We start from the raw sequence: 24,890 nt of genomic DNA, 5'->3' as shown, positions 1-24,890 counted from the left end.
AAGGCCAAGACTATAACCAGGGTTCAAATAGAACTAAATAAATTCATGGAGGATAGGTCCATCAATGGCTATTAGCCAGGATAGGCAGGGATGGTGTCCCTAGACTCTGTTTGCCAGAACCTGGGAATGGGCGACAAGCAGGGGTGAAAGTAACATAAGGGACCTACCAGTACACAGAGCAGCCGGAGTCCTGACTAAGGTGTGTGGGGGGGTAGCTCTGGGCTCCTGGAAGGGGCGGGGCCTTGGAAGAAGGGGCAGGGCTGGGCCAGACTCCCCCAATCAGCCCTTCAGCACTGCCTGGCCCTCTCTGCCCTGGGTTTTGGCGGCAATTTAAAGGGCCTGGGGCTCTTGGCCACCACCAGTACTAGCACTACCCTGGGGGTCCGGCTGTGATTTAAAGGGCTGGGGTTTAGCAGCAGCAGCAGCTGGGAGCCCTGCTCCCTTTAAATCACTGCTGGAGCCCCGGGGCTCCCGGCTGCCACTACGGCGGCAGCAACCTGGGCCCTTTAAATCATTGTTGGAGTCCTATTGTAACAGTACCGACACTGGCAGCCAGGAGCTCTGGGGCTCTGGCAGCAATTTAAAGGGTCAGGGACTCCGGCTGTTGATGGGAGCCCCGGGCACTTTTAAATTGCCAGGCCCCAGGGAAGCTACCCCTTTTGCCCCCATCCCCCCCACCCCCCATCAGCTGCCCTGCTGGTACTGTCGGCTGTGTGCCGGCTTTTACCAGTATGCCAGACCGGACCAGCTTACTTTCACCTCTGGTGACAAGGGATGGATCACTTGATAATTACCTGTTCTGTTCATTTCCGCTGGGGCACCTGGCATTGGCCACTGTCAGAAAACAGTATGGCTATTCTTATGTTTATGCTGAAGACTAGGCTGTTATCTGGCAGTCTGGTACTGGGGGAGCAGACACTTCTGATTCTGTGCAAGTGTAGCTGAATTGGCTCAGAGAATCTATCTTATTATGCTTAATCATGTGCCTGTCTCTTCTTACGCTTTCCTGCAGAAACTAAATCAAAACCAGACATAAGAGTATGAAAACAGATACCTCCTCTACGTGTTTATATACAAAAATGATATTGGTTTACAGAATCTGTTACAGGGACTCTACATAACTTGCTATTTTTTACAACTTATAACTAATGTGCAATTAAAGAGAAAGGATGAACATATGGTTAAGGCACTGGACTGGCACTCAGGAGACAGGCTTCAACCTTGGGCAAGTCACTTAATCTCTCTGTGCTTCAGGTCTCCATCTGCAAAACTGGAATAATAATACATCCTTACTTATAGAATCATAGAGTATCAGGGTTGGAAGGGACCTCAGGAGGTCATTTAGTCCAACCCCTGCTCAAAGCAGGACCAGTTCCCAACTAAATCATCCCAGCCAGGCCTTTGTCAAGCCTGACCTTAAAAACCTCTAAGGAAGGAGATTCTACCACCTCCCTAGATAACCCATTCCAGTGCTTCACCACCCTCCTAGTGAAAAAGTTTTTTCCTAATATGCAACCTAAACCTCCCCCACTGCAACTTGAGAATATTACTCCTTGTTCTGTCATCAGGTACCACTGAGAACAGTCTAGAACCCTCCTCTTTGGAACCTCTTTTCAGGTAGTTGAAAGCAGCTATCAAATCCCCCCTCATCCTTCTCTTCTGCAGACTAAACAATCCCAGTTCCCTCAGCCTCTCCTCATAGGTCATGTGCTCCAGCCCCCTAATCATTTTTGTTGCCCTCCACTGGCCTCTTTCCAATTTTTCCACATCTTTGTTGTGGTATGGGGCCCAAAACTGGACACAACACTCCAGATGAGGCCTCACCAATGTCAAATAGATGGTAATGATCACGTCCCTCCGTCTGCTGGCAATGCCCCTACTTATGCAGCCCAAAATGCCATTAGCCTTCTTGGCAACAAGGGCACACTGTTGACTCTCATCCAGCTTCTCGTCCACTGTAAGTTTTTCCTAATCTCCAGTCTAAACCTCCCCCACTGCAACTTTAGACCATTGCTTCTTGTTCTGTCATCTGCCACCACTGAGAATAGCTGAGCTCTTTGGAACCCCCTTTAAGGTAGTTGAAGGCTGCTCTCAAATCCCCCCTCACTCTTCTCTTCTGCAGACTAAATAACCACAGTTCCCTCAGCCTCTCCTTGTAAGTCATGTGCCCCAGCCCCCTAATCATCTTAGTTGCCCTTCACTGGACTCTCTCCAATTTTTCCACATCCCTTCTGTAGTGGGGGGACCAAAACTGGAGGCAATATTCCAGGTGTGGCCTCACCAGTGCCGAACAGAGGTGAATAATCACTTCCTTTGAACTGCTGGCAATGCTCCTACTAATACAGCCCAATATGCCATTGGCCTTCTTGGCAACAAGGGCACACTGCTGACTGATATCCAGTGTATCATCCACTGTAATCCCCAAGTCTTTTTCTGCAGAACTGCTTCCTAGCCATTCGGTCCCTAGTCTGTAACACTGCATGGGATTCTTCCATCCTAAGTGCAGGACTCTGCACTTGTCCTTTCTGAACCTCATCAGGTTTCTTTTGGCCCAATCCTCTAATTTGTCGAGGTCCCTCTGTATCCTATCCCTACCCTCCAGCGTATCTACTTCTCCTTCCAGTTTAGTGTCAGCATGTGTCAGTTTTATCTATTTAGATTGTAATCTCTTCAGGGCAGGGACCATTTCTGACTATGCATATGCACAAAGCATAGTACAATGGGGCTCTGATCCCAGCTGAGGCCACTAGGTACGTCTGTGGTATAAATGATTAATAATAATAATCAGATAACATTTTCTAAGGACTATATAAACATTAGGTTAAGGCCTCACCTGTGAAATGCCAGGTATCTTCAACACCCACTGAATTCGAGGTGACTGAATCAATGAGAGTTGAGGGTAATTAGCTCCTCACAGCAGGTATTCAGTGTCTTGCAGAATTAACCCCTTCAAGGGAAATATAAATGGCTCTTTGAACGAAGGACTGAGAAATAGATGGCCTTCTTGGATACAAAGCTGATTCAAATGTGATTAACCTAAATCCCACAAGGACACAGTATGTTCACCTGGAACAGAATTTATGATTTTATTTTCAGTGCTTCTTATTTTGTGTAAATGTCACCAATCTCACTCAGAACTGGCTTTTAAAATTGGGCTGTAGTGTTCATTGGGCCGAGATGGATTTCTGATGAAGGAATGTAAACCAAATTAAATATAGACACCATGCATGACAATGGGATGGCAGTGAGTAAACTATATTTAGATCCACTTTGACCACACCTCCACGTGTGTGCAGGAGGAAAGCTGCTACATTCAGCACATTGTGTACACTCACACAGCACACAGAGAAGAAAAGAAAATCAATGCTATTTATACAGATATGCGGGGAATGAGAATTGCCTGACACTGACATACCAGCTCTAGAAGTCTATATCTGAGTTTCAGACGGGATAATCCCCAGAATCCAACTACCAGGGACAGGGGATAAGGAAATAAGAAACACACTCATTTTACCATCATGATACTAAAATTTAGAGAGATGATAGCTAGGAACACTGAATCACAGGGAATCTGACCATTTCATTCAATTTTTGAGACCTGATATTCCAAGACTATGCTGGTATGTGCCAGAGATGTGCCACTAATAGCATAACAAGGTGCTCTCACTGAGCCCTTGTCTACACTTGGGAAATTTCTGAAAGTTCCCACTGTAGCTAACATAGGTTCAACCCCACTAATGCTAGCAGCAATAGTAGCTCTAGTGTAGATGGACCACCAGCTGCCACCAGTGTTGTGTCAATTATATCTGCTTTGAGAAGGGTTCCAAGAGAACTGTCTACACTAGGGTGTAGGGGTATATCACTCTGATATACTCAGTGGCACTGAACAAGTGTTAGCAATAGTGTGGAATTTTGACAACATTTCCTGTATAGATGGCATCAAAAAGGTTCCACCTTAGCCTGTGCTAAACCCAATACTTTAGATATGTTTGTGATTTCAGAGGAGTCGCTTAATCTGGAGACTTAGGAGTCTCTTAATTTGTTGTCCCATTGAAACTAAAGCTCTTCCTCACAACCATAATTAAAGAGGGAGGCAACAAGATTTGACAAGCAAACTTATACCAAGCTGCACGTGGCCGGAGCAGTGTATACTTTCTCTTGGAAAAATATACTGTCTCTCGATAGTAAAGTAGAGCATTCGGCTTCTGTAATTTGCAAGGTGTGCGCACATGCTAGTTGATGCACTCTGACGTATTATAACGCAACATTTTGTTCTTCAGAAGTAACTCCATGACCCTAGGTTAAGCGCGAGCTGAATCAGAGGCAGAAAATGGTTCCTGTCTTCCCTCCAGTTTGGTTGTGGAATTTTAACAGCAGCCTCCACCAGCAAATCACTGGCAACTCTATGGCACAACATGAATCTCCACAATGCGGGATTTAATACTAAATACCCTGACATGCCAGACCACCATTGACGCTTTCCTTTGTTTCTTTCTTATCTATTTCCTCCCTTAGCACTCACCCTCTTTTCCTATAGGAACCCATTTCCAAAATATACATATTTAAAATACTTCTTGTTGTGTGCAACTTGCCAGGATAGCTTCCACTCTCAAATTACATATTCTTATATTGCAAGAAACTATAGAGAGTTATTGAAAGCATTGTTATTCCCATATTACAGACGGGAAAACTGATGCACGGGGAGGTTAAATGGATCCTGGCTTTCAATCCTGTACTCGTTGCACAAGACCACATTCTCTGCCCCGAATGATTCAGATCAATTTTTTTCACAAAAGGCTTTTGGCAGCAACCTTCCAAAGTACTTCAGACATAACACAGTGTGCACTTACTCCAACACAGAGACAGAAGGAGGAATGGCATTAACCATGAGAAGGCTGCTCAGCTTAGAGCATTCCACAGAGGCAAGACTGCACACCACTGGCATGCAGAAGTACTGGTTCCTCAAGAAAATGAGCTCTGTACTCCTCATTTCAGAGGCATTGCTCTGGACACACCTAGTCTCAACCCACAGCATGTCCACATTTAGTCCCTGCAGCTACCAGTTCATGATTTCTCTGTTGGCCATTTATTTGCTGAGCATGTGCATGAGCAGCTCACTGGGTGAGCACATTCCCCTCTCTGGCATTTATGAGGTTTCAGACTGAGATAAAATCTGGTGCAAATTTTGCTTTCAGTTACACCTCCCCATACACACCCACCCTCCACACCATTGATTCCAATGCATGGGGTGGCTCAGACCTGAATTTGGCACCAAATATTTCCAAGTGCCATAATGAGAGAAGCATGAGTCTCAGAGAAAGAAAACAGAAACATCCAACAGCTTTGTTTCTCTAGGGCTTAACAAGACCGAAACCCATCCCATGCACCTATCTCTTCTATCTCTTCCTCCATTGCACCAGCCAGCCATTAGACATATTTTTTTAAAAGTTTCCTAACAGAGGGCTTTGGCATGAAAGAGAATAAAAATGCAATAGTTGCTCAACAGCTGTAAGATGAAAGGATCCTTTGCAGCAGCAACTGCTAAAACAGGTGGAGTTTTTTTGTTTTTGTTTTTTTGGCAGGGGAGTGGTGGAATACAAATCATCCACATTCTTGAGGGTTTTGCTGGTGGTTGCTGTTCTGGATCCCATCTTAAGGTCTCATCTAAAGTCCACTGAAGCCAATGGGAACCTCTCTTGTTGACTTCGAAGGGTTTTCTTCAAATCATACCCCTATTGGGGTATGCACAGCTTTCTGTCAGTCCACATAGCAAACTATAAATTCACCAACAGCTCATGCAAGCACAAAGCCCCGTGATCACATTCATGTGAATTCGGTCTCATATGTCCATGGCTATTGTTTGTTGCAAACTTGGTAGGCGCTGCCTGCTAATTTCTATGAGATTGCAGTATCCTATTCTGGTTATTGTGGAGTCGGGACCTGATCCAAAGCCCTTTGAAGTCAATAGAGAAACTTCCATTTTTAATTACTTTGTCTTGGATTTTCAGTGGGAGTTAGGTGCCAAACTCTTTTCAAAATCTACAGTTTTGCCCACTGGGTTGGTTACCTTGACTTACACATTTCTACTTTGTGTGAGTTCCAGGGAGACAGCAGTCAGACTGCCATACACCAATGCAAACAATATGAAGCATACAAACGGCAGACAGTATCTCGCTTTTGTTTTGAGATCAGTTCAGCGTTTGTTGGCTCCTCCTTCACACATAATAGGATAGTGTGGTTCCATCTTCCACTTGAAATCATGATTATGCACATTTCTAAATTCATTAAGGGGGTAAAATGCCATATTCCACTCCTGTCTCCTGCCCATTTTAAAGTGTCTAGACTCAGGATTTGGAAGCCTAAGTGAGGTTTCCTTTATAGGTCTTCTAAATATACCATTCCAGTTTTTGCACTTTCCTAAAAGAAAAATGGTGTCTACCAAAACACCCATTTTGGGGACAGAAGCAGCATTGTCAGCAGTCCCTTAAACTTAACTTTCCCATTCCTCAGCTCAAGGGAGCAAACTTTGAGAAGATGACTTGGGGTAACATTTTCAAAAGTGTCTAAGACCAAGTCTACACTACAGGGACTACAGCATGATACCTATGGCTCTGGAGCTATGCCAGCATACCCCACAGTGCAAATGCAGTCTACTGCAATGAAAGGGGCTTTTCCATCACAGTAGGAACTCCACCTCCCTGAGTGATGGTAGGTAGGTTCATGGAAGCATCGTTCCATCAACTGAGCTCCATTTATATTGGGGGTTGCACTGGCATAGCCAAGGTTCTCAGGGTTGTGGATTTTTCACACCCCTCAACACCATAGCTAGGTTTTAAATGTGGATCAGGCCTAAGTGACTTAGAAGTCTAACTTCCAAAAGATAATTCATTTTTGAAAGTGAGGTAGACACTTGGGGGGGGCATGTTTTTAAAGGTATCTAGATGCAGATAGGTGCCTAGTGAGATTTTCAAATGTGCATAAGCAGGTTAGGCGCCTAATCTGCTTAGGCACTTTTGAAGATCCCACTAGCACCTAGATTCACAAGCAGGACTTAGACATTACAACAATGAATATTGCAGCACCTAACTTTTTGGGCATGCTGGCACCTACTAGAATTCACAGCCCCAAGTTAGGTGCCCAAGAATGGCATTCACAGAAGCCAGCATGCTGTGTGGGAAGTTGCCCAAGCTAGCCAATAGGAAATGCTGAGGAGAGAGTGTAATTTAGGCCTTGTCCCTCAAAGTGAGAGAGGCACCTAACTTGGGGTCACATGGAAATGTCACCTCCGCTCACAGCAATGAATCCTCTTCCGGAGTTAGGCACCTATGCCAGGTCAGACGTTGCTTGAGAAAAAGCAAGGAAGAGATGGTGCCAGTGTAGGGTTGCCAACCCTCCACGATTGTCCTGGAATCTCCAGGAATTAAATATTATGTCATGTGATGAAACCTCCAGGAATACCTCCATCCAAAATTGGCAATGCTATGCCAGCAGCACTGGTAGTGGTGTTCCCCGTACCTCATAACAAGTGCTGAGAGCCCTAATTCTGCATGTGAGAGACCTAGCTTCAAATGTCCACTCTACCTGACACCTTGACAGTATTAAACTATTTTGTTACAATACAAACAGGACACACTGTGATCTAGACAAGATGTCTCAATCAGTACTAAGTAACAAATGCTTAATTATTTTAAAAATAAGATGTCAATGATTATGTCATATTGTGACATGTTAAATAGTGCATATTAAAGTACAGAGTACTATGCACTACTAGCCATGTCATGAAACAAAAAGAATAAAAATATCATAAAAATAAAAACCCATAAAATAAAATTTGAAACAGAATTTTGAAATTCCAATATAAAATTCCAAAATACCAAAACAAACATTTTCTGAAACTGCAATTTTTCAGGAATTTTTTGTTGTGGGAAATTTTGAAAATATTTGCATTCACTATGAATTAGAACAAAAAAAGTCAAAAATTCTCATAATTTGGAAATTCTAAGTTTTGACCAGCTCTGTTCTTAAGTGCCAATGGCACTATTTTTTTCATTTGTATTTTATTGTTTTTTTCCTTTTTCTAATAGTAAAGAGAGAACAGAAAAGGGAAAGGGGAGAGGGATAGCTCAGTGGTTTGAGCATTAGCCTGCTAAACCCAGGACTGTGAGTTCAACCCTTAAGGGGGCCATTTAGGCAAAAATCTGTCTGGGGATTGATCCTGCTTTGAGCAGGGGGCTGGACTAGATCAGGGATCCCCAACACAGTGCCCACAGGCACCATGACACCCACCAGGGCATCTAAGTGCACCCATGTACTGGCCAGCAGACAAGCTGCTGCCAACAAGCTGCTACAGCCAGAGGCACCACCAATTTTCAGCAGTATTTCAGCAGCAACACCTCTGAATGACACTACTTGGCAGCAGCAACACCTACTGACATTGCCACATTTCAGCAGATGGTCATCTATACCTCATCATCTCACACCCACCAGATGAAAAAGGTTGGGGACCACTGGATTAAATGACCTCCTGAGGTCCCTTCCAAACGTGATATTCTATGAAAATATAAAGGAGGAAAATATAGTTATAATAATTAGATCACCAAAATACATTGTCCAATAATCAAGAATTTGCATTATAAATATAACATACACAGTATATTTCAGCAATGCAATCTATATCACCCTTTTATATTTACTCAATGAAACTGTATTATTCTTTCAGAATACTATTAACCCATACCAAAAGAAAGAGCTAATGAAATAAATATTAAAGGTTAAAGAAAAAATGCCGGGGGAATGACAGGAAGCAAGATGAGAACAGAAAAAAAGGAACAGAAGAGGAGGGAGGAAGTGAAAGGGGGAAGAGAGGAGGAAAAGGTTGCTTCTGAAAATGGGACTTAGCCGCCAAGTCACATAGGTGCTCTTTAAAAATTTAACCTTGATACATAAAGTTACCTTTCGAATAATACATAATCACCTCAGACTAAGAATTCATAGTAATTCTACCATCACTCCACTCATTTCTTCTTGTTTAAAAAAATCATCTAATATAATATATTGTTTGTAAAGACAGGGAAAACATCTCAATTGTCATACTGTGTTTTAGAGGTACAACTCCCTTTAAATATTTTAATGATTTAAGTATAGCCTCATATACCTGGTCTTTCTTTCTTACATGCACACGGCATAAATCTGTCTGTGATTTGTTAGTAGATAGCTATTTACATCTTAATGAAAAATCAACTCACAATATCTTACTAAAACAAATCTTTCCCCAAAATAATTCTGGCAGCTATTTTGTCCCATGCTTGAGTTTCACAACAAATATTTTTAGCTCTAGACAGAATATTGGGTAATAATAATAAGTAAGCAAGCACTTCCTAAGCCTCCTGTTTATATGCAGGAATTTGTTATTGCATGTTGCTTAGAAACCTGTAATGAATCAACTAGTTTTAAAGAGCATGAGGAAATTGTAAACCCAGATACTTGATTTAGACACACAAACAGGGCACTTACGGACACAATCTATGTTCATCTCTCCAGACATCACTATATTTGAAGAATATGAAGTCGTTTGAAGAAGTTGCCCTTAAACTACTTGTTAATCTTCAGTATCACCCAAGGAGGCATGAACAATGACAATCATCAAAATATGCTATGGATCAAAATATATCACAAATCAACCATTAACCAACAAACATCACATTCAGTTACAAGGCTATAAAAATAATTATATCTGTACATTATCATGTCACAGAGATGTGAAGCAAAACAGTCATATGCTAGATCACTGTAAACAACAACACACTAGCAAGCATTATGTGGCCAGTGACCACAGTGGTTAACAGGTTAAGGTAGGTGATCACAGATCCCTGTGCACACAGCTGGCACAGATACCACAAAGCAGTTGGCAGGTGTGGTATAAGGAGTGTGTTTATGCCACAGAATTAGCAGGTTTGCACATATCCTCATTATGAAGCAAATCATAGCCAAGGAAGATTGACAAGAGATCAAAACACAGGATATAGCCTGCAAGCGGGAAATGTGTGCAAGGGAAGTATATATCTACCTCAAAGTGGAAGCTTTCTATGAAAATAAAACAACATGGGAAGCAACATTTGTAACAGATGCCACCTGACATAAATCCCTACATGCAGCATGTTGGCATTATTATGTGGTATCACACAAGCACAGAACTCTGCCTCTGCAGTCACAGAGTAGGTGTACATTGCAAAAAAAGGTGTATTCTTAACTTGGGTTAGCTACCTGGGGTCAAAATAGCAATCAAGATGAGGCAACTCAGCTTTTAACTGGGGTTAGCAGCAAGAGTTGAAGACTATAGGACAGCCTGAGGTTGAACTTGAACTGCTGCTAACTCCAGTTAAAAGCTGAGTTGCTGTGTCTTCAATGCTATTTTAACCCTAGTTAAAAATGTGCCTTTTTTGTAGTGTAGATATACCTTAAGAGGGTGCATACGTACCTAAAGAAATCTCTGGTCTTATAAGCATGTATTCATTGCTTTCTGTTATTTGGTGGTCTGGCCACACTATCCACAGCCTCAGCCTTCTCCTCACAGACCTGAAAATCCATGCATACACATGGAAACATGGTAACTTGCTGCATTATTATGCAGTACCCTTACACACGACACATGGCATACCCTTTGGTGCTCCACTCGTGTGGTAGATACTGAACCCTGTTTTCAGCAAGCCAAAATCCTTCACATTTCTCAGACATTTTATAAACCTCACTTATGAAGTTTAAGCTGAAGAAGCTGTGGAACCTTATGCAATCTGAAGAGGTATGTTAGCAATGGGTGTTATTGCCTAGGATAAAAGATGCATAGCATTAGGAGCAACAGATGCATGCAGATATGCTAAACACGTATGGTAAAGAACCAAATCAAACCCGTATAAAGACATAAAGGGAAATTGCTGATGCCACTATTGTTAGATGGCATACTTGAGCACTTGAAAGCAGCAACTATTTCCAGATGCACTAACATAATTTTGAGACAGACACACCCATCCTAATTGTTTGAAACAGAGCTGCTAGCAAAGATGATCATTGTGGTTCCCTACAATAAGCATACATGATTGTCAGTCAAACATAGGTCTGAATGCAGGTAGAAGACGTGGGCATAAGTTCATGAGCCATGACACAGGCCCATATCATGGACTTTGTTTCCTTCTGTCTGCGCCTTTCTCCATCCTATCATTTTGCAAATGACCCTGTTGATTCCCATTTCCACATTGTTCTCCATGCTGCCTGTATATATGGCATACCAAGTCAACATCATCTCCTCAGTTATATACTTTCTAAGGACTTATTTTTTCCACACTGCTACAAGAAATGAGCTAATTTACAAATATGGAGAAAGAGGAGCCACTAAGAAATGCACGTCGAAACTTGCTTAATGTGTGTTCTTATTACGGTTTTATTTATTTGTGTTACTATAGTGCCTTGGTAGGAACCCTAGTCATAGACCAGGACCCCATTGTGATAGGCACTGTACTGACACAGAACTCTCATGTGGAGTCTTTCCATTCCTTCTGGTCTTTGTTACTCTGACTCACTGTGGCATGTCTAAAATTAGCTTGCAAGAACATTGGGGCAGGGACTACCTCTTTACATTTGTTTTGTAAACTGCTTCACATGCCTTGGGGCACTACATAGATAATAAAAAGAAATCGTCATTATAATAATTAATAATAAACAAACATCAAAAGGTGGTCCAGGCACAATTTGAGCAGGATAATGCTACTCAGCATTTATGTAGTACTTTACATCTTCAAACCACTGTGCAGATGTTAGCTAATTAATTAAAGGTGACTGACAGCGCCATGTGGAGGCATAATTGGCTGAGCACAGAGTGCGCCTGACCACAATGGATTCTCTAACTTATTCAATGCACTCAAACAATTCTATGAAGATAACAATTGTACCATTAGAGTGCTAATGTTAACTGGTGCATAATGCTTAGATCCTCCTGACCACAAGTATGTAAATAAGAAATGCAGCAGTTGCACAGAAGGAACTTGTAGCTTTACTCAAAAAAAAAAGTCAGCATCTTAATACTGCACACAGAAACAGTGTCAGTGTCATAAGCAGTGGAGACATAGCTAGTTGGATCAGCATCTCACAAACCTAAGAGGGACATACAGAAGGATTTAGAACAGCTACCACACATTATGCAAGTAGAATGGCTTTGCACTCATTAGGGAATGATTCCTCATTCCAGACACTCACTGATTATGTCCCTCACATAATAATTTACAGAAAATAGATGCATGGTGCATTGTTTACACTACAGTAGATATAACCCTGTGACTGCCACATACACCGTGGAAATGCTGTCCTTTCCTATATCTTCTCTCTAGAGCAGCTAAGGGCTGAGTAACCACTTGTGTTCCGCTGATTGGTCCAGTCACATGTAGGAAATCAGCTACTGTATGTCCACAAACGATTGCTTCAGTGCACTTGGTTAGGTTACATCAGTGAGGAAAGCAATTAAATCATCCCTTTGGAGCACCATGATTTCAGAAGCTCTAGACACATGACACAAATGAGGGGATTGTCAACTGCCAGAAGCTGCCTGCTATCTGTGCCATCAGCTGGAATGATTCAAGCATTCCAAACATGCATAGGGAGCCCAACATCTCCTACAAACAAGGAATGTTGCAAGGGTGATAAAAAACAGAAGAATGTTGATGGGACAGAGGTCACATAAATAAATGATTTCCCATTGACCCAAATGAAACAGTGATATTCTATACATTCTGAATCAGACATGCCTTATTCACAGAGCCCTGGCAAATATTCGCTCAACCATTCACCCATTCATGTGTGCACATGCACACACACACGCACGCACCCTAGTCTTCAGTAAGGGACCAAATGACAGAATGGAGTCTACATCCCGTAACTTTTTCTGAGTTGAACAAAACTGAGACCTTTCAAAAATGTTCATGCAAAAAGCATGAATGTGAGGCCCTGGAATAGCCAGGACATTCACCTAGCATGTGGGAGATCTAGTTGAAGTCCCTGCTCTGAATTAGGCAGAGCAAGGGCTTGGACTAAGGTGTCCCCCCAGGCTCTAGAGTCTAGAGCACTGTTTCTCAAATGTGGCCACACAGCTTCCTGGGTAGGTGATGGTGGCGGTGGGCAGGAAAGTATCAGCCCAATTCCCTCCCTGTTGCTCCTGGATGCACCACTCTGCATGTCTCTGGAGACAGGTGGGGCACAACACGGAAGGGGCAAGATGAGTTCTCTAATGAGAGAGGGGAGGAACGGGAGGCTTACTGGGGCTCATAAGAATGGCCATACCAGGTCAGACCAAAGGTCCATCTAGCCCAGTATCTGTCTATCGACAGTGCCAATACCAGGTGCCCCAGAGGGAGTGAACCTAACAGGCAATGATCAAGTAATCTCTCTCCTGCCATCCATCTCCATCCTCTGACAAACAGAGGCTAGGGACACCGTTCCTTACCTATCCTGGCTAATAGCCAATGATGGACTTAACCACCATGAATTTATCCAGTTCTCTTTTAAATGCTGTTATAGTCCCAGCCTTCACAACCTCCTCAGGTAAGGAGGTCCACAAGTTGACTGTGCGCTGCGTGAAGAACTTCCTTTTATTTGTTTTAAACCTGCTACCTATTAATTTCATTTGGTGACCCTTAGTTCTTGTATTGTGGGAATAAGTAAATAACTTTTCCTTATCCACTTTCTCCACATCACTCATGATTTTATATACCTCTATCATATGCCCCCTTAGTTTCCTCTTTTCCAAGCTGAAGAGTCCTAGCCTCTTTAATCTTTCCTCATATGGGACCCTCTCCAAACCCCTAATGATTTTTGTTGCCCTTTTCTGAACCTTTTCTAGTGCCAGTATATCTTTTTTGAGGTGAGAAGACCACATCTGTACACGGTATTCGAGATGTGGGCGTACCATGGATTTATATAAGGGCAATAATATATTCTCAGTCTTATTCTCTATCCCCTTTTTAATGATTCCTAACATCCTGCTTGCTTTTTTGACCGCTTCTGCACACTGCGTGGACATCTTCAGAGAACTGTCTACGATGACTCCAAGATCTTTTTCCTGACTCGTTGTAGCTAAATTAGCCCCCATCATATTGTATGTATAGTTGGAGTTATTTTTTCCAGTGTGCATTACTTTACATTTATGCACATTAAATTTCATTTGCCATTTTGTTGCCCAATCACTTAGTTTTGTGAGATCTTTTTGAAGTTCTTCACAGTCTGCTTTGGTCTTAACTATCTTGAGCAGTATAGTATCATCTGCAAACTTTGCCACCTCACTGTTTACCCCTTTCTCCAGATCATTTATGAATAAATTAAATAGGATTGGTCCTAGGACTGACCCTTGGGGAACACCACTAGTTACCCCCCTCCATTCTGAGAATTTACCATTAATTCCTATCCTTTGTTCCCTGTCTTTTAACCAGTTCTCAATTCATGAAAGGACCTTCCCTTTTATCCCATGACAGCTTAATTTACGTAATAGCCTTTGGTGAGGGACCAGGCTTTCTGGAAATCTAAGTACACTATGTCCACTGGATCCTCCTTGTCCACATGTTTAAGACACGATTTCCCTTTACAGAAACCATGTTGACTATTGCTCAACAGTTTATGTTTTTCTATGTGTCTGACAATTTTATTCTTAACTATTGTTTTGAATAATTTGCCCGGTACTGACGTTAGACTTACTGGTCTGTAATTGTCGGGATCACCTCTAGAGCTCTTTTAAAATACTGGCGTTACATTAGCTAACTTCCAGTCACTGGGTACCGAAGTCGATTTAAAGGACAGGTTACAAATCTTAGTTAATAGTTCCGCAACTTCATATCTGAGTTCTTTCAGAACTCTTGGGTGAATGCTATCTGGTCCCGGTGACTTGTTAAGGTTGAGTTTATCAATTAATTCCAAAACCTCCTCTAGTGAAACTTTAATCTGTGACAATTCCTCAGATTTGTCACCTACAAAAGCCAGCTCAGGTTTGGGAATCTCCCTAATATCCTCAGCCGTGAAGACTGAAGCAAAGAATCCATTTAGTTTCTCCGCAATGACTTTATCATCTTTAAGTGCTCCTTTTTGTATCTTGATCATCAAGGGGCCCCACTGGTTGTTTAGCAGGCTTCCTGCTTCTGATGTACTTAACATTTTGTTATTACCTTTGGAGTTTTTGGCTAGCTGTTCTTCAAACTCCTCTTTGGCTTTTCTTATTATAGTCTTGCACTTAAGCTGGCAGTGTTTGTGCTCCTTTCTATTTGCCTCACTAGGATTTGACTTCCACTTTTCAAAGGAAGTCTTTTTATCTCTCACTGCTTCTTTTACATGGTTGTTAAGCCACAGTGGCTCTTTTTTAGGTCTTTTACTGTGTTTCTTAATTTGGGGTATACATTGAAGTTGGGTGTCTATTATGGTGTCTTTAGAAAGCACCCATGCAGCTTGCAGGGATTTCACTTTAGTCACTGTACCTTTTAACTTCTATTTAACTAACCCCCTTATATTTGCATAGTTCCCTCTTATCTTTGCATAGTTCCCCCTTAGGCTCGGACTTGGGCTCCAGCCATGGGGCTTCAGACTCCAACCCCGGCCATGAGGTGGCAGGCTCCAATCCCTGGCTCTGGCCATATGGTGCCAACCCTCAGTCCCACTGGTGGCTTCTGGCCAGAGCCAGGAACCGGAGCCCACTTCCACATGGCCAGGGGGTGGAGTGTGCGCTGACTCCCAGCCCCAGTCACTGACCCCGGGTGCTGGCCCCAGGCGCCAACCCTGAGCTCCAGCAGCTGCAGATCTGCGGCAATGGCCTTGGGCTCTGGCGGGTGCTGGCTCTGGATGCTGACTCCTAGCCCTGGCTGTGCGGCAGCAGCACAGACCGCAAGTGCCAGCCCCAAACCCCCAGCGGCAGCCAAACCCCGGTGGTGCGCTCTGACCCCCAGCCCTGGCCATTGACCTTGAGCACTGCTCCTGGATGTTGATCCTGGGTTCTGGCAGGTGCTGGCCATTGGTGCTGATCCCCGGCCCTGGTCACGCAGCAGTGGGCACCAACCCAGGGTCCGCAGGTACTGGTCCTGGACACTAACCTCCAGTCCCAGTTGCGCAGCAGTTGGCTCCAGTGGGTGCTGGCCCAGGACACTGACTCCCAACCCCGGCTGTGCAGCAGTGGGCATGGACCCCCAGTGTTAACCCTGGGTCCCGAGCCCTGGGCCCAGTCTCACAGTAGCAGGTGCCATGGGTGCCGATCCCTAGCCCTGGCCACACAACTGTAGGCACCAACCCTGGGCTCCAGTGGGTGCTGGCCCAGGACACCAACTCCCATCCCCAGGCACTGACCCACACCTCCGACCACATGACGGTGGGGCCCTCCATCCACCGCCTCGGGCCTCTGCTGCCTCACCCCCCCATCCCTCCATCCAGGTCTGAACTTGCCAGGACATGCTGTGAAAAGTGATATTAATAAACATATAAATATCACTTTTCACAGCATTATTTTTACTGAGTCTGCAAAAAACCTTACTTAAATAAATGACAATGATCTGGATGTGTATACTTGCATATTTATTTGGTTTTCCTAAAGTTAATTAAGGATTTTAGGAAAAATTGTCAGTGCAGCCACCAGCAAGAATTGGTGGCTGCACTCTAAGGCCACTAACAAAATGTTATGAGAACCCCTCTCAGTCTCAAACTCTCTTCTTGGAGCATTTACATTTTTTATAAATTATTAAATATTCAGTGGGCCAGCGAGAGAGAGAGACTGACTCATCCTATAGCCCAGTGGTTAGGGCACTCACCAGGGACTCAAACCTGTGTCTTCCATATCCCCATTAGGCACTCTAGCCACCAGCCTATTGGCTAGTCTCAGACACGTCTCTCTTTCTCTATCATTTTGACCAGAAATTCCATCCTGGACCTGAGAAACATTTGATGAATCAACATTTTCTGACAAAAAAAATCCTGCTGAAAAATTCTCTTCCTGACCAGCTCTACTTTCAGCCTGCTCCATCCTGCCATAACAATCATAGGTGTGTTATTCACAGGCAAATGTAATGAGCCACAGCAGTCATGATGAAATGCCTATAAACCAGTGGTAGGCAACAGGGCCGGCTTTAGGCCTATTCCACCAATTCCCCCGAATTGGGCCCCGTGCCTAAGAGGGCCCCACACCCAGTGAAAATGCCTTCCCTGGCTAGAGAGGCCTTTTTAATTTTTACTCACCTGGCGGCGCTTTGGGTCTTCAGTGGCACTTCAGCAGCGGGTCCTTCAGTGCCGCTGAAGACCTGGAGTGAGTGAAGGATCGGCCGCAGAAGTGCCACCTAAGACTCAGAGCACTGCCCAGTGAGTACAAGCCCCACGTGTTTTTTTGTGTGTTTTTTTTTTTAAGTCATCCCTGCTGAGGCCCCGTCAAAACTGTTCGAATTGGGCCCCACACTTCCTAAAGCCGACCCTGGTGGGCAACCTGCGGCACATGGCCTGTTAGGGTAATCTGCTGGCGGGCTGCAAGACAGTTTGTTTACATTAACTGTCCGCAGGCACAGCTGCCTGCAACTCCCAGTGGCCCGGTTTCCTCATTCCCAGCCAATGGGAGCCACAAAGGCACTGGGACCATGCCCATTCTTTTGCACTCTGGGTGCAAACTGAGAGTGATGTTTTGCAGGCACAAAATGCCCGTACAAAAGAGAAGCCAAGCCTCTCTTTTGAACATATGGCCTTAATTTTCTGACCTGTACCAACACTCAGAATTGCCTCTACAGAAGCAAACATGGGGTATCATGGTAATAGAAATGAACAGACAAACCTCGCCTATAGACTGGTATATGCTATTAGTCATGCAGCATCTGAAACACTGCGCTGTGCAATTTTTTGCTGACAAGCTTCACAATATGCTTCAACAGACAATCAGTATGACCTGACAGTGCTTGCAACTCCCAGCCTCCCTGGTGCGGATATTGTCATCACAAGTCATGAAGCAAGCCTGGTATCATGATGAGACATATTCCTGTCATAAATGAGGCATCATACAGCTATTAGCACAAGCAATAGCTGGCTCACCAGCTGACAGTCACTTTTAGCACACACTTAGCTAGCACACAACCACCTACCAGTGCCAACTGTCAGTTCAGTACTATAACCATGTCTCGTAGCTAGAGCAGTGAGTCCTACAGAAAAATGAGGTGCCCAGCCACCAACAATGTCATAGATTGGCTAGATGGGGCTTAGACCCTCAACTCCAGCTCTGGCAGTGCCAGGGCCAGGAAAGAGGTGGAGCGATGCAGTGGGAGGATCCCATTCCCACCTGCACCATAAATTCCCCGCAGATGGAGCTAAATTCCTCAGACCCAGCAGGGGGAACTGACTCCTGAGCTGTGCTTCCCAGGAATAGAAAGGGGGGGTAGATCCTGAAGTGATTGGGAGAGAAGGGGAGTCCCGGAGGTTTGGAATCCTGAGGTGACTGGAGGGGGAGCCCTGGAGTGATTGGAGGAAGGAGAGTCCCAGGGAAGTGGAGGAACAATGAGGTGACTGGGGAGGAGAAGGATTGCTGAGGGGATTGGGAGGGAAGGAGTTTCCTGGGGGAATGGGGGAATTCTGGTGACTGTAAGGGGAAGGATAGTCCCAGGGGAAGTGGGAACCAAAGCACCAGCACAGTTGCTAGGCCATGGAGTTACTATTGGGCTTGTAAAATGTGTGCCCATCATAAGGACGCAGTTCAGAACTGGATGCCGTGCTGGTACACTGAGGTGTTCTTTACTGTTTAGTGTAGTGCCATCAGCACAGCAAAATCTGCAGCAGCAGCAGGATGTTGCTAATGATGTCGACCTCATAGACTGGGTTGAGGCCAAAGTTACCATGAGATGAGACCCTGATAACCACCTGCAGCATAGGCACTCACATATCAAAGGCATGAGTGGAACATAGATTAGATAGTCTTGAGTGGTGATAAGGAGGCTTCCTCTAATCATTTGACATCATACAAAGGGAAGTTATCAACTAGGGCAGGCTAATGAATTGACTCGTCAAAGACTGTGCATGCCCTCAAAAAGAGCACACTGTTAAGAATACTGTGCACCGAAATGCATGGAGCAGTCTGTGTGTGTGATCACTGTGAAGCTCAGACCATACCATGACTGTACAGACATTGCAGACCTTGGTCACAGACATAGTGGGTACATCTACACAGCATTTTGGAGCCCAAGGGAGCAAGCGTCCCAGTCTGGGTTGATAGACTTGGACTAGTGGAGCTCAGGCTAGTGGTCTAAAAATAGCTGCGTAGCGAGTGCTTTGAAGTCTTGGGCTGGATCTCGGACTCTGAAGCCTAGGAAGGGGGGCTTGCTCCCATGGGCTACAAACTTCCATGTAGACATACACAGTAAGGCCACCACTAAAAGCAACAGAGGGCTATTAACTATATGGTGTGAATGGGCCAATGAGCTACACCATACCTGAGGATCCCTTGCTTACTACCCAGCACTTGCTAAGCCCATGTATAAGTGCCTGATGGGTGATGCAGTGATGTGGGTTTTGATGCCTTCTCTTTCCACCCCTCCTTTAGGTGCGGTCTCACTTGGGGATAGGTATGGGGGCAGTGCAATGCTCCTCCATACCTGTGTCTTTGACCTACTGCTTGGCTGCTTCCCTTGTAGAAATAAGACCACACATCTGATTCATGTGGGAACTTACCCATACCATGACCTCCTTCCACACCTTCTTGCCACCACTGACATTCAGCTGAGTGACAAACGAAGTAGCCTGGATGAGTTAGACATCAGTCAACTCCAGAGTCATTTCCAGAAGCCAGAGAAGTAGGAATGAATCTGTGTTAGACCTACTTGGAAAAAAATGGAAGGACTGAAGTTGACATGCTGTTTCACGACATTGATGCCTGAGCCCCTTTGGACAGACTGACAACAGAACTTCATGGACTGAAGGGGTGTACTCTTAAGTGACTTACTCTCCAGGGCAGAAGGATATAAAATGTTACATTTGGCCATAGTCCAGGTAAACTGTAACAACCTATTCAGCATCTCCATCACGATGACAGAGTGTTATTGAGAATCACTTTCACAATTGCAGATGTAGATGAGAATGTTTGATGGAGATCCCACAAAGCACTGGGACCAAATGGATTCCTTACAGATTTCTTCAAGTCATTCGCTCCCATTCTTTTCTCTTTGCACTGTCTTCTTTAATTGGTTTTACCACACAAATACGTATATAGTTTTTAGATCTCATCATCAGTGTTATGAACAAGTATTGCTGGAATTTAGCATCCTACTCCTAAAGATATTGATTACAGAATGAGAACAGCAGGTGCCCTTATCAGTGTTCGCTGCAGAATTCAAAGACACAGTACATTTAAAAATTCCACCCCCATAAATGATAACTAGACTTGGAAGCAGCTGATTGTTCACAAATGAATTTTGATGGATAATATTTGATGGATAATATTGACATTTCTTTCCAAGTACATTTTATATTTGTCATTATTATTTATTAGCACTGCAGCAACTCCTAGAAGGATTGGGTCCCCATGTGCTAAGCAAAGGACAAGCATGAAATAAAGAGAGAGACAGTCCTCTGCTCCAAAGGGCCTACAATCTAAGCATCTGATGAGATAACAGTTGGAGAAGAAAAACAAACAGAAGGGAGGACAGGGTCTCAGTGGCATAAGTTTGGCATAAAAATACCAGGCAGAGTACACCAACTGGCTAATCTTAATATATTTTTTCAATAGTAGGAAATTTTTAAAAGCATCAGACACCAGTTGTTATGTATACATAATGTAATGATTGTAGAAGATTCATAACAGACTCAGAAATTAAAGGATAATATTCAATAGTGTCAATTTCTTAATATTCCACTTTTAAGAATCACTATGTATTGTTCCTTGCTATAGACATTAATAGGTACTTGGCTAGGTTCTACTCTGTGGTATCACAGTGATGAATGAATTATAAAAACAAAGGTTAAAAAAATAAATAAGAATAAAGTTTGACTATAATTAGACAAACAAAATAGATTAGAGAGATTACGCAAAAATAGACTAGATACATTAGAGAGATCAGATACGTAACTGACAGTAGGGGTCTGGACTTATGTACACAGAATTGTAATGCAACACAAAGGTTCAGAAGACTCTGGCACAGCGGGAGGAGGACAGGGCCCCCCCCACCCCAGGTAACATGGGATGGATGTGGATCATGGGGAGGGGTTGGGGAGAGCGCAGGGGCCCCGGGCTGGTGGCGGGGTGGGGAGGAGTCATATGGGGGGGTCACATGCCCCCGCTCTTTAGCTGATGCCCCCCCTTTGTGTCCCTCTCATGAGTGCAGTGTACCATTAAGAAATGAATTCTACTTGCACCACTGGTTACTATCGGTGCTCAGCACCGGTGACATGGGAAACATCCAGTGTGTTCGATTCAGCGCGTTCACTCTCAATTCAGTTTACACCAGTGTGAGTCAGAGGAAGACTAAACAGGTGATTTCAGACACAGCCTGAGAGGAATGAGGTTCATGCTCCACACTAAGGAGTCTGCGTTTGTATGGGAAATGTAGCAAAGGGGAGGGGAAATTCTACCAGCCCTGAACAAGTTTGCCCTGCCTGCACGTCCACTCCCACTACCTCCTACCGCTTTTTTTCACTCCCTTCACTCTCCCAGTGCCTCGATCTTTTTCATTCAAACCCCTCCCTTAAAACACACTGCCTTCCACTAAGCCTGCCAGTGCAGTCATTAATCCAGTTACACAACCGACAATAATAATAATAATAATTACAATGCTTTAATGAGCACCCAGGACAAATGTTATCTGTCCAGGGTGTGTTTTACATCCTAAGCCTTGTGGGACATGAACTGTGCTTTTCCTTTTATAAGGCCAGTATTGAACAAATCAATAGCGTAAAAGTTATAATATCCAGATTCTGACCACAGAAGGACTGACCCCATAGTTAAATCTCCATTTCACCAATGTAGGATTGTATATACACCTCTACCCAGATATAACACGACCCGATATAACATGAATTTGGATATAACATGGTAAAGCAGCACTTGGGGGGGGGGGGGCTGCGCACTCTGGTGGCTCAAAGCAAGTTTGATATAGATGCACATGGTATATAATACTATACTAGTAATTTAGACTTTCATATCACCTTTCATTCCCAGAAGATCACAAACCGATTCAAGGATGTAAGGTACAAGGTATAATTTGTATATAGAAGAGGGCTTTTTTCTCACCCCTGAAATCTAGTCACTGCACTATTGTTCAGGACCACGTCTATTAAAGTGTTTATATAATCACTGTTGCGCTGCAATCTCAAACAAGATCTCAGAGGAAATTTGTCAGTACATGCTTACGTTAATACAGCAACACACAGGTTTGTTCCAGTGTAATCTAGGTACACCACTACCCACTATAACGCGACCCGATAGAACACGGTAGCAGCAGGGCTGCAGCGGTGCTTTAAAGGGTCTGGGGCTCCAGCTGCTGCCGGGAATCCCAGACTCTTTAAATCACTGCCACAACCCTGCCACTGCAAACCCAGAGCTGCGGCAACGGGGCTCCACCAGCGATTTAAAGGGCCCAGGCTCCCCACAGTGGCCGGAGCCTGGAGCTCTTTAAATCAGTGGTCTCCAAACTTTTTTGATCGCGCACCCCATCAGTAAAAATTTTCTGAGCACACACCTCCTGCTTCTGGCTGAACTGTCAAAGCAAAAAAAAGGGGAGTGGAGGGGGAAAAAAAAAAACATTCGGACTCCTGGCCGAACTGCCAAGGGAGGGAGGGGAAAAAAAAGGCACTTGGACTCCCAGCCGAACAGCTGAAGGGGAAAAAAAAGTGTCACTGCTCCGGCGGTGCTCCTCCTGCCGTGCACTCCAAAGGATCCTCTTGCGCACCCCCCCTTTGGAGACCACTGCTTTAAATCATCGTCAGAACCCTGCTGCTGCTACCTCGGGGCTGTGGCAGTGGCAGTGGGGCTCACAAGCGATTTAAAGGACCTGGGGCTACGGCTGCTGCAGGGAGCCCCGGTCCATTTAAATCATCGCCGGAGTCCTGCCGTTGCTACCCCAGGGCTGCGGCAGCAGGGCTCCGCTGGCAATTTAAAGGGCCTGGGGCTCCCCGCATCTGGAGCCCTAGGCTTTTTAAATCACCGCTGCAGCCCTGTCACCACTACCCCATATACCAGTGTTTCACCTATAACATGGTAGGGATTTTTGGCTCCCCACGACTGCGTTACATCAGGATAGAGATGTACCTCCCAAGGTACTCACATTGCAGAGCCTTTTAGCTCAGCAACTTTGTTATCCCCCAAAATTGGAGTTTTCCCTGTTTCATCATTTTTAAAAAGTTCATTTTTTAATGTCAAATCCTCAAAATTGGAGCAAACCTCCCAAAGCCACAGAGCACCAACAAAACAGCTCTGACTGCATTACTGATCCCTGTGCTCTTTGCAGGAGACCTGGGTAATGGACAGACATAGCAATGGATTCACCGAGCAGCCCCTCGTTTTGCCTACACATTCCACTACTGTATTGCTCCAAATAGAACAGCTAGAGCACTGCAAGATGGCATGCAGAGTGTACAGAGGACCACCTGCACACCTCTATTTCCACTACTTGATTGAAGACTAAAAAAAAAGCTCTCTCACAGGAGACTCTTAACTCTTCTCTTCAGACATTATAGATCAGATACCGCTTTGCATTCTCCCTTGACTTCAACTGAGTTCCTTGGGGTGTAACACAGAGCAAACCTTGCCCTTAGATGTACAAATATTTCCATTAGACACAGACTTACAGAAGTTAATAGGAAGTGGAGGTTCTTCAGGCTTCCCTTTATCATACAATAACATGCCATTTGGAAATTTATAACTGGGCAAATGTGGGTCTGAGTTACACAAATTCTTTACCTCAAGAGGTATGAGCAACTTTATTTATGGGGCGGGGGGGGGGGGAATCTTTTCTTTTCTCCAATGGATAATTAGCCACTGTTCTGCCTTTCAATTAATAGAATAGCATTGTTTCAAAGTAGTGTGAATCCAGTCCTCCTAGCAACTGTCATCCAATTATGTCTGATCTTTTAAAAGACAGCTGGGTTGATTTTGAATCTCTTTGCTGAGTAACAGAATCAAATTAAACCTTCATCAGGCTGACACAATGAACTTTAAAGCAGGTCCAATTAGCACATCTGACTATCTTTATTTCTTTTCTTCCCTTTGTCTCTCTCTGTGTACAATTGTCTCCATTTGTGACAAATGTATATAGACCATGTTCTTTTAGGGGCAAAGCGTGTCCTTGCAAAGGCCCCAAAAGCCTGTCATGCAATGGAATCATTATGGTGTTGCTCTGCAGCTAACAGGTAGTGGAAAAGTGATGCAGAGAGCATGGAGGAGAGACAAAAACCAATCCAAGTGATACCTGTAATATAAAGAACAAAATGACAATGACAGACTGTGTTGCATTGCTCTGCAGCAGGGGGGAGTGACAAGTCCCAAGAAAGGGAAGGGATGGGGCTGGTAGGTCTATAAAACTATATGGGTCTTCTGGTCAAAAGCCCCAGATGAAGGGACCATAGCTGGCTGCAGCTGCTGCTACTGTACAGCCCAGGAGTTGCAATAACAGCCACAGAGGGACTGCCCAGCTGCTCTGCATTGTGGCTGTGGTCTGGGGGATAAGGATTGCATTGCCCAACCAACCGGTTAAACTTTCCCTACAAAACAGATCTATTTAGTTTTTGGGGGGTGGGGGTGGAAGGGGAGAGATAAGAGTTAGGCGGGAGTTTTGTCTTAATACTCTTCTTTGGTTTCTTCAGTTTGTGATAAGAATTTTGAGATTGATCTTGCAAGGTGCAGTGCACTCCAGCGAAGTGTTGAGTGC

At 44.2% G+C, this 24,890-nt stretch overlaps 1 protein-coding gene across 1 annotated transcript in view; it reads right to left on the bottom strand.

Moving 5' to 3' along the window:
• Positions 1–24,347, bottom strand: part of LOC115651507 (alpha-1-antitrypsin-like) — a 41,576-nt gene extending 17,229 nt beyond the window's left edge. The window contains exon 1 of the mRNA XM_030562588.1: positions 24,207–24,347. Coding sequence (XP_030418448.1) covers positions 24,207–24,347 — 141 coding nt within the window. The remainder of the gene's footprint in view (positions 1–24,206) is intronic.
• Positions 24,348–24,890: the final 543 nt, after the last annotated feature.

Source organism: Gopherus evgoodei, chromosome 4 (genome assembly GCF_007399415.2).
Source record: "Gopherus evgoodei ecotype Sinaloan lineage chromosome 4, rGopEvg1_v1.p, whole genome shotgun sequence".
In the NCBI taxonomy this organism is placed as follows: Eukaryota; Metazoa; Chordata; order Testudines; family Testudinidae; genus Gopherus; species Gopherus evgoodei.
The sequence above is the reverse complement of the archived record's forward strand: the minus strand, read 5'-3'. Positions and strand labels throughout refer to the sequence as shown.